General features: G+C 36.0%; 2 protein-coding genes across 3 annotated transcripts in view; one reads left to right on the top strand and one right to left on the bottom strand.

Annotated features, from left to right (window-relative positions):
* Positions 1-2,155, top strand: part of LOC125047586 — a 3,069-nt gene extending 914 nt beyond the window's left edge. Inside the window, exon 2 of the mRNA XM_047645865.1 lies at positions 1-2,155. This exon is cut by the window's left edge and continues 640 nt beyond it. Within this exon, the coding sequence (XP_047501821.1) occupies positions 1-621 (621 nt within the window). The 3' untranslated portion in view covers positions 622-2,155.
* A 752-nt stretch (positions 2,156-2,907) lies between these two features.
* On the bottom strand, positions 2,908-10,230 carry LOC125047653 (autophagy protein 5-like). Of its 2 annotated transcripts, none has more exons than XM_047645984.1 (7): positions 10,138-10,230; positions 7,463-7,638; positions 7,143-7,228; positions 6,864-6,980; positions 5,188-5,312; positions 4,795-4,995; positions 2,908-4,313 (listed from the first exon to the last, which is right to left on the bottom strand). In XM_047645984.1, exons 2-7 carry the CDS (start codon positions 7,616-7,618, stop codon positions 4,189-4,191), a joined length of 810 nt encoding a protein of 269 aa, XP_047501940.1. In that variant the 5' UTR covers positions 7,619-7,638; positions 10,138-10,230; the 3' UTR covers positions 2,908-4,188. The 2 variants fall into 2 exon arrangements, with proteins under 2 accessions (XP_047501940.1, XP_047501941.1); XM_047645985.1 differs by having other exon boundaries at positions 10,142-10,226.
* Between the last annotated feature and the right edge of the window lie 617 nt (positions 10,231-10,847).

The raw sequence follows: 10,847 nt of genomic DNA, 5'->3' as shown, positions 1-10,847 counted from the left end.
GCCACACTGTCCGGCGGGATGGACCTCGACGAGCCTCCTTATCCCCGCGTCGTGGAGAGGCCGCCGCGGTCCCCGGGAAAGACTCTCGTGGTATACAATACGCTCTCCGGGGACGCCCTTCTCGAGCAGAGCAAGATCGTGCGCAAGATGGCACTCATGAACAAGGGAGGCTTCGGGCAAGTGCGCACCGACGTTACGACCGTCTTTACGGATCCCATCTCGGGCCAGGCGGTCGACGGCGATATGTTGGGGCTGAACTACCGCCCCATTCCGCCCGACACGTCGGATGCGGAAAACCGCGTGCCCATCCCCATCGTGCTGGGCTTTGTTGCCTCGTACCTGGGCATCGGCTCCCTGCTGTTCGTATGGCTGGAGGGATGGTCCATGCTAGACGCCTGCTACTTCTGCTTCATCACCCTCTCCACCATCGGCTTCGGCGACTTCGTCCCGGGCAAGTCGCTGGGCTACGAGACGCAGGAAGCGCAGATCAAGTTGGTCACCGGGTCCATCTACCTGGTGCTTGGCCTTGCCGTCCTTGCGATGTCTTTCAACTTAGTGCAGGAAGAGGTGGTCCTAAAATGCAAAGCGTTTGCTAACTGGATAGGCCTTCTCAAAGACTGAGGTCTAACTTTATTGATAGTATTGTTACTAGTTTCCGAAGATATCTCAGATGGTAGTAACTACTTTGGTAGAACCGGAAACACAAATGTCAAATAGATTTCTTATCCCGTCTTGTTATACGCAATATATGTATATGAACATGATTTATAAATAAATGAGCACATGAGTATCTCATATAGAGCGAAACACCCATAAAACACACAAACACACAACACACACACACACACACACACAGACAAATACACATGTATATGTATATTATTTATTTATTTATAGGATATGCATAAAGATGAATAACTACAGATATATAGATATAGGAATTATCATCACATGACTACCTTAGCTAAATTCGTTCCTGAAGTCCTTGACACATAAGAACCAATGCAAGATTGCACACTGATCTAGTCTGTTTATCTAATTTCAAAAATAATAATGTCTCTAGGTGATAAAATGGCAAATCTCAGATCGACATTTCCACCTGCAGATCCAACAAAGAATGACTCCTGTGTCACTAGATAATAAAATAGGCAACTAGATAAACAAAATACATGAAACACCACATCAACATCCATGTTAACACATCACATTTTAGGATGTTCAGTCTGGACATAACCAATCTATATACTGTGTATAGAGAAACAGAAAATGTTTAATGTGCAAGGAAAATGGCTGTGATAATTCTTTTCTCAGCTCTGCAATATGCTTTTTCTGGTTATCTGTATTGTGTTTATTTGCTTAGCTTTTTGTGAGCTGGTGAGTGTTTATAACAATATAAAAGTGAGTTTTGATAATGAAATCTGCTTTCTGGTTGGAGACTTATAATAAACCCAGTTGAGTTAATAGATTTAATATTAAAAGCTCTAAGATTGTTGCACAGTAAGCTTTACTCTCAAAATCACAAAATACAAATGAAAATCAATAAACAGTCAATAATATAATTTAGTGTATTGTAATGTAGAGTAATAAGACTTGTAGAGAAACATGTGCATTAAAATCTTGAATCCAGCCTTTTATTCAGTAATTCTGTCCTGAGATTTTCAGAAAAAAAAAAAAAAATCTATATAAAAATCTGTATATCAGGGAAATTATTCCAGTACAACACACATCTGTAATAATATAGGGAACTTACAGTCATATGAACTTTTATAATTCCATTCTCGATTGTAGTTCAGATTCCAGATATAGAATTTTCCACATGTTGTGATAATGAACCTTGGGAACGAAAGGGTACTCTTTGGGATGGCATTGTAAGTGGTAAAAAAAACAATTCCCTCTATACTAAAATAATATGTAATGTGCACTTGAAACAATATACTGTAAAAAGTGTGATTGATTTTAAGGAGCGTGAGCTGATTTTTGTACATATTCGTTTTACAATATTCCCCCTGATGTATATACTGGGTAGTGTTATAAAACTATTATAGGTGAGCAAGGTTAATGAACAATTTGTTTCCATCAACGAACTCTGTTTTAAAAAATGAATACACAAAAGTTAAAAGAAAGACAGAAGACAAAAATAAAAAATCTATGAAAACTTGTGTTTCTTTTCAACATGGTACACATTCCCTCTTTAGTTCAAGTAATATTAAATCACTTCATGTAAATTAATCTTATTCATTGCACTATGCTTGGCTTCTGCTCATAATGACAGATCTTATTCTTTCCTTTGATTCTATTGAAACATCATATGGAACGTCTATAAAATTTTAGAAATAAGAATTATAGACTTTACATTCAACCTAAAATCTAAATGGTTTTGTGTTGTGTCTTAGAAGCCTTGAAGACATTTACCATCCCTATACATATGGGATATGAATATATATTTTAGAAACTTTTGTGAGGGTAAAGCATCTCATTGATACTTATATATAAAATTATGATACTGAAAACTGATGATCTTTTGGATTATAATAAACTTAAACAAATTATGAAAGTCTGGTTTATTACCTGCTTATTTTTTCACAACTGTCTATCTGTATATCAGCAACAGGTTTGTATTATGTTTCAAAAGGTAATTAACAACTACCATTGCACTCAACTTACAACACATTTCTTTGGAAAATATCAAATCAAAACCTATGTATAAATACAAACTGTAAATGGTAAATGTATTTAATACAACAATATCACTCAGCTATAATCATGCAGCCAACCAATAATTAATTTTCAGGTCAAATAATAGTGACTCCTAGTTTAGTAGATTATAAATGCATAAAACCTACAGATTATAGATAGGTTCCAGATGGCCTGAATCATGCAATATAATGAAGGAGATCAAACACAGCCTTGGTCTTGGATATAATATTAATCATATTCTGTACATAAATATATCACATCTTAATAATGACTTGTTCCTGTTGTAAAGAGAAGAGCAGAAGGGAAACCCATGCTGGTGTACAATAGGACTTTTTCTGAATTCTTTTACAATTAAACAAGATAAAAACTTAAAAAATCAGCCATCTGTCATGTTATTTATAACACAGATTTTTGTAGTTGGACACTTAATCTATTATACAAAATTAAATTTCAAATTCAGATAAACAAATATGGGCTCAATACTTTAAATAAACAAAATGTAGAATCAAAATTGAAAAATCTGATTTTATGTAATTTTCAAAAAGACTTTTTTATGCCCATTCAATATCATCATAATATACTTTTACACTAACCTCGTATGGCAAAAATACCAATCTTCTTGATGGACATAAAATACTATTATTCAATGTAGTTGCATATGTATTTTCTCTAAAACATTTAATTCAACTGGAAATTGGGAACATTTTTAAGTTGTTTAATTTTTAGTAACTTGAAAAACCCTATGATAATTTGATGGGTAATGGATAAATATTCTATGTAGATTCTACTGGAAATGTTTTACAAAAAACAAATAAGAACACTTCAGAAATTTTCATATATAAAACATGTAAATGTAAATAAGCAGAGAAGTGTCAGTATTTCAATAAGATAAAATAATGATGTGAACAAAAGCATTCCCTGGGAATGCTTAGCACATTTCACATTGATTTTATAACAAGAAAAGTTATAAATAAAGAGAGAAAAGAATTAACTTGCACTGCTTACAGTGCAAACACAGAGATGAGTTATGCTTTCATTCACTTATATAGCTTTTTATCTTTCTTTCTCTAACACAGATATTCATCAACACAAGCAAAAACATTTATACCCAAAAAACACATGCATACAATTTTATATATGCTTTTACAAACTAAGCATGAAATGCATGGTAAAACATTCACCTGCAATGAAATATGCTGAGTTTACACAAATTGTAGAGGGAGAGTCATGTTACAGACACTTTCTACAAGCTAGAATGGTAACAGAACAACAGATGCAATACCATTCCAGTCATTTGAATTGCTTTATGGATGGCAACTTTAATAAAGACAGCTCACAAAACATTTTCTGCAAGATCATACACAACAGGTTTTTCTTATGCATTACGCAAAGAAAACTTGTAACATTCACTTGTAATCCTCAACATACTGTCAATGAAGCAAATATGCTAAAAAGTGTACATCCTGAAGCTATGTGACTGAAGTACACTGGTCATGACATCTGAGTAGGGACATAACAAATATGAAGAAAATTATCTGGGTGACTGAGATGTTCACTAAGCCACTGTAATGGAGTCTCTCGTGGGGCCTCAATCCCCTGGATCACTATGCGGTCTCCTGGAAAAGGATTACATGCTTAATATAAAAATAAAAGTAACAAGCACCCATCTTTATTTAATCAATGTCATTTCAAATCAGCCTCTGAACTGAAAATTATGTATATTGGAAAAATTAAATTTCATTGCAGAAAACAGTAGTTGCTTATGAGGATAGATGTTGATATATACTTCACACATAAATATCTTTGAGATAAAACAAAGTATGTTAAAGAATTATTATGGTGAACAGGTATGAAACTCATTTCTGTTCTTTTTAAAAAATTCTGTATAGATATATCTCATTAAATAATGAGGGTATTATTAATTTAAATTACAAAAACCTAGAAAATATTGGATAACATGTTTTGTGCACTATGATTTTAATTACAAGGAACATTTTACTGCCTATCTATAAAAAAAAAAAATCCATAGTGAGGGTCTAAAACTGAAGAAATGAAGATAACAAAATGAAAAAAGCATATGTAACCTCCTGCTCTCACCTTCATTATTGGAATCAGGCAAAAACTCTTGCAGGAGGTCACCCAATGTCACCTTCCTTCCGTCATCTGAGAGAGGTCTGATAAGCCTCTGAATTGGGGGCTGGCAGGGCGAGTGCAGACGGAAGGGAATGTGTTTAAAGCCTTCCTCTGGGGTACTATCCATAAGCTTCCGATTAATGGCCCAAAATTGATCAAACTTATCTGAAAGGTACACACACGGACTTACATTTTACTGACTTTAAAGTCTTCAAAAATATTAGAATGACTAATAAGGTGAAACACTAAAATATATATCAATAAGAGGCTGAGGAGGGCAATGATAAAAAAGAAACATAACTTATACAAAAGTAGAAAATCATATACTGAGAAAAAGAGATTGGTCTTACTGCTTACCATTACAAAGTCCCATCCATAGTTGCTTGTGATCCTTGCTTTGCATATTGGTAATGATCTGCCCTCTGTGCTTCAGACCATCAGCTTCTTTTAAGGATGAAAGGAAATGGGACTCTACAACCTCTCTGGAAAAAGAGGGATAAGAACATTATGTGGCTGAGTGAATGTATTTATTTCTAAAGAGGGGGGGTGAAGAAGGCAAGGAAGATGAGGTGCTGGAAGAGGATGAGTTAAGGAGGAGGAGGAGGAGGAGGAGAGGAGGAGGAGGAGGAGGAGGAGGAGGAGAGGAGAAGGAGAAGGAGGAAGGAGAAGAGGAGGAGAGGAGGAAGAGGAGGAGGAGGAGAGGAGGAGGAGAAGAGAGGAGGAGGAGAAGAAGGAGAAGGAGAAGGAGAAGGAGGAGAAGGAGGAGGAGGAGGAGGAGGAGGAGGAGGAGGAGGAAGAGGAGGAGGGGAATAAGAAGAAGAAGTCAAAAGAGAAGAAAGAGAAGGAAGTCAAAGAGGAGATGATGAAGGAGGAGGAGGTAGATGAGGAAGAGAAAGAGTGAGAGGAAGAGAATGAGGAGGAGGGAGGAGAAAAAGAAAGAGAGAGGAGGAGAAGGGAGAATGAGGAGAATGAGGAGGAGGAGGAGGAGGAGGAGGAAGAGGAGGAGGAGGAGGAGGAGGAGGAGGAGGAAGAGGAGGAGGAGAAGAAAGAGAAGATGGAGAAGCAGGAAAAGGAGAAGGAAAAGAGGGATACAAAGAGAAGAAGGAGAAAGAGGATGAAAATTTGAGCCCAGTTCAAAAAAGCAGCTGAAGCTTTTTTTCCCTATCTTTATTTAGAATGTTCATGATAACCCAGAATCCTCCCCAACATGCATGAAAAATCCCTTGGATTAATCATATAATTCTTATATAAACACGTATAAACTTCCTCCTATTGTAGTGGTTGGTCAACACGAAATGTAGCTTGATTTTGTGGCTAAGATGATCATTAAAATTAGTGAAAGCATCAGCATTTAATGACAATTTAAGAATTATCATTATATTAACCCATCAGATCCAAGTGACATAGAATTATTGTAATGAAAAAAAAAAAAAAAAAAAAAAAAAGGGAACAGGGAACAAATAAGATAAAAGATAAAGGGAAAAAAGAAAGAAAGAAAAAATAAAAAAGGGGCTGGAGAGTAGATGCCAGGAATATCTCATTATGGGAAAATATTGCCGAGCATTGGGCGAAGGAGATGTCTTGTCATGAATGCACAAAGTATTTGGAGTGAGACTGAACTATACTTGGAGTGAGACTGAACTAGTGAGCCTTCAGGAAGGGGCTCCTTTTACATAGTCCTGCAAGATTTCCACCAGTCCACAAGGATGACATTTACCAGCCCTCAACCTTGAAGAGGGCTGTCTTCATGTGGACTGGGTTACAAGCCACACACCCAGAAGAGTTGCCACTCAAGGAAGCCCAGACTTAGGTATACACACATGCAGTGTGACACACGGATCCAACAGGCTAACTGCAAGCTGTTATACATCTGTGTCATATATCATTCTTATATTTTTCTTTGAACAGTTAAAAATTAAGTAGAAAAGTTATACTGTTACAGTGTTGTAATCCTAAACAATAGAAGTACACTACTGGTATTGGTACTGTCACTGGTTTGAGTTGCATCTAGTTTTCTTTGAAGAACCACTGACCTGGAAGAGCACTTGATGAGCTCCTGCTCTGGGAAGTGGGAGAAGTGGGCTGTGAGGTTCCAAGGTAGGGAAGCGCCACCACAATGAAGGTCAAACAAAACACCAACAGGATAATGCCTGGGAAGAGATGTGTTTTATAGTACAAAACATTCCAATATTATCAGTTTCTTATCAACTGTGGTGAATATATGTGTACATATCTTTTAGGAAAACTTAATTATATTGAATTAAAGGTTCAACAATGGTTCACTATTACTGATATAACAATATAATTTTTACCATTTCAAAGGAGTGCCATCGGATTCCAACCACATCTCAGCATCATTAAGTTCTGTTGTGATGAAGCGGAGAAAATGTTTTCGTACCTGTGACAGGAATACATTACATGAGTTAAATTTGCTAACAATGAATTGACTGAACAAAATGCAACATGTATCTCATAAGATACCCTACATGTGATACATTTATACAATAAATTGAGTGAGATGAAAAAGTCTAATATCCACACAAAAACATAAAAAAAAGGTACAGGTGACTATATGCTCCCATTGTAAGAATATAAATCTTCAATTATAATACAAACCTCAGCCTAAATTTACCTTATCTGTAACTAGAGGGAAGTAGGATAGTCTTGGTACCATGAGGTAGTAAGGGTCTGGGGCGCTCAGTGTGTTGCAATCTTCACTTGCAAGCTGCACGCAAACAGCAACTCTGCCATCCCACACTTCACGCAAGATCTCCCTGTCTTCAGCCATGGCTGATTTTGAAATTCAATCTGAAACAGAAAAAGAGGAAAAAACAATTAGTACATGACATAAAATTATAACTTAAAAGGAAAATAACTGCTAAATTACACTGCAAATAGGGAATAAAATATCATTACTTTCCCATAATTGGCTAGATTTGCACACTCATTTTGTATAGTATCATACTCTTTCAATGGAATGGTTGAAAATAGTGTACAGGCTCTATATTTCCTCAGGTAAAGCCTGTGACTAACTAGATTCAGTCATATCATACTTTATTTATGCATTTGCTATGTAGCACAACAGAACAGTTGTGCTTAAGATAAAGGGACAATGCCTGCATCATCTGGTAATCACATTAAGCCTATCCTTGTAGAAAAAATTATAATCTCTGGATAAGTTATGTTAGATCAATTATTTGTTTTTAGGATACAATAGATTATATAGAATGGTGTCCATTATGACAATCACAGAAAAGCTATGAGTAAGAATGAATATCTTCACAAAACAAGAGGAATATTTGACATGCTTTGATTCTATCTCTATTGGAATGCATTTCGGATGAAGATAAAATCCAAATATATTAAATATATATCCTGCTCTATGAAGATACTCATCAGTAAATTACCAATAAAGCTGAACTTAAAAAAACATTTCCTATAAATTCAAGAAATGGGGGAATCAGGCATGATCACACGGGCCTACTTGACTCCTTGGTGGCTGAACACTTGTGGACACATCTAAACTAAGTTTAAATTAGTAGTGAACTACTGTCCTGTTCTTTTTACAGTAGTTATTGTAATGCAGTTCTTATTATTGCATATTCCCTTCTATCCCATTTTGAGCTGAATTGTTCCACTTGTAAGAGGTATGTTTGAAATAGCTTAGTACAAAAAATGGAAGCTAAAAAGCACTTGCTGATGCTGGCACATTATAATGATGAACAAAAGTCACAACCCTTCTTCCTACACAGCCAAAGTGAGGACAACATCTGTCGAATATTATTACTATTATCAATATCATTATCAATATCAATTTCATAATGTGAATAACAAGAAACAAATATCATTACAAAACAGTATTTACTGAGGGTCTACATAAATTAATGACCATAAAAATGCATTTTATGCCATAAACCTCAAGTATATTGTCTTCATGGGTCTGGCAACATCGGCATGAAAGCTGCAACCTTTGTCCCTCATTGCACATCTGGAAAAAAGCACCCTGATTTTTGTCACTTACTAAACCTCCTTGCTGATCACAAAGGCATCCATGCCTTTTGGTGCTCTGTCAAAGGGCAACAAATCTCCACCACATGTATATATTTATCTTGTCTATATCAGAGTCTGTAGACTTCCTTTGCACTTTATCACAAACTAAGGAACTAGTTCAAATACCATATCGCTAAATATATTCAGGGGAGTTTTGTTGGCTTTTATGGGAAACAAAACACGAGGCTGCAGTTATGACTTGGGCCGGCCTTGAGGCAGTAGGCCAGTCATCACAGGTCATAATTAACCCTTTGGATCTGGATGAGGTGGCCATCACATCATGAGAAAATTTGGCTGTGTGGCGGGTGACAAGAACATGCTGTCAAGGAAAAGTTTGACTGAGGCCGAGGGGGACGGTAACATACGATCATGAGAATTTCACTGAAGGCCAGCATGGCAGGTATGACTTGCCATGTGTGCACAAAAACTCTTGGAGAGGGATTGGACTCAGTGGGTATATTGCATGCATTTCTTGAATTTCCAGTCTGGGAAAATAGTCTAAGACCATCTGGATACAGCATATCAAATGACAAATATAGAAAATGTAAAATAAAAAAAAAAAAAAAAAATAGTGCTTATGCAGAGGCTATTTTCATTATTATTTTGTAAATATGAGGCTGCTGCAGATTTACCTGGATTGGTTCCTACTCTATTTTTAATGCTCTATAAGATGGCAGTGTCCATTTCCCTCAATCTCTGTGGGTCCCTCTCGGTATCATTAACCCTAGGCTGAATGAACAGCGAAGCCCAGATGCAGGGGGTTAAGTAGACGAGAAAAAGTTATTAGATTATGAAAAAACAACAAGTGAAAGCCACAGTGGGGTATTATCATTATTTTTGAAAAACATGGCTTTCATAATAATCAGCAGATGGAGTTGACAGTGCAATGAAATCAACATGATCCCCATAATAAATACTTACAATACTATTTATCGGAAAAAATGTCTGTTTAATGTAAAATTACCTGATACTTTGAACCCATTTTTTTCCTATTACACAAACCCGAGCTGAGCCAAGACCAATGATCTCCAAACACGAAAATCAAACAAAATCCTTCCTCTTCTGATTGCATTGATCTTAATATAGTGTTTCTCTGACAACTAATGGCTTCTGGTCATGAACTGATAAACAAATACAATATTCTCCTTTTCCTATCTATTCCTAAACACAAACCACAAAATAACCATCATTTATCAACCACTCCCTTCTTAAAGTTGTTATAAACTTCAAAACACACGAATTACCACCAATCCTCACCTACACTTTCAATAAATCCCAATATTTTGCTCCCTCTTGTCAAATTTCGTCAACAACAACAAGGCTCGCCACAGACAGCGAAGACGAGCGAGCGAACACAACGCACAAAACGCCGTCTGCGAACAGGGGGGAGCGAACACGGAGGCTTTGGGGGAGATAGATGCAAGCGTTGTAAATGTTTGCATATATACGTGTAATATGATAGATGTAACATGTATATCATATATTAATATATACATGTAATATATGTTACAAAAATAGTGTATATAATATATGTAGTATATATGTATATATGTAATATATATGATATATGCAATAGCTATACATATAATATATACATATATCATATATCATAAATGATATACATATATAAATATCATATATATATATATATGATAAGCATATATTCATAAATACACATATCTATGTGTATATATATATTTATATATATATATTATATATATATATATTTTTTTTATAGAGCCGTTCATTCCACCGCTGGACATAGGCCTCTCTCAATTCGCTCTTGAGAGGTTATATGGCAGTGTCAACGCTGCCTGATTGGATGCCCTTCCTAATCAACCGCGCACTTACACATGTGACTACGGCGGTGACTTCCCCTATGATACCTGCGATTGACTTCTCAAGGCGATATCAAAGATGACAACAGCGATAGCAGTAACAACGATAATAAGACTAGTGATGCTAAC

Source organism: Penaeus chinensis, chromosome 41, assembly GCF_019202785.1.
Source record: "Penaeus chinensis breed Huanghai No. 1 chromosome 41, ASM1920278v2, whole genome shotgun sequence".
Taxonomy (NCBI): domain Eukaryota; kingdom Metazoa; phylum Arthropoda; class Malacostraca; order Decapoda; family Penaeidae; genus Penaeus; species Penaeus chinensis.
The sequence above is the reverse complement of the archived record's forward strand: the minus strand, read 5'-3'. Positions and strand labels throughout refer to the sequence as shown.

Excerpts from the sequence above, each read along its gene's own strand:
- LOC125047653 (XM_047645984.1), bottom strand. The coding sequence starts at position 7,618 with ATGGCTGAAGACAGGGAGATCTTGCGTGAAGTGTGGGATGGCAGAGTT. Across the intron at positions 6,981-7,142 it reads GATGGCACTCCTTTGAAATG|GCATTATCCTGTTGGTGTTT; the intron begins GTAAAAATTATA and ends ATCTCTTCCCAG. Across the intron at positions 4,314-4,794 it reads GCCTGATTCCAATAATGAAG|GAGACCGCATAGTGATCCAG; the intron begins GTGAGAGCAGGA and ends ATCCTTTTCCAG.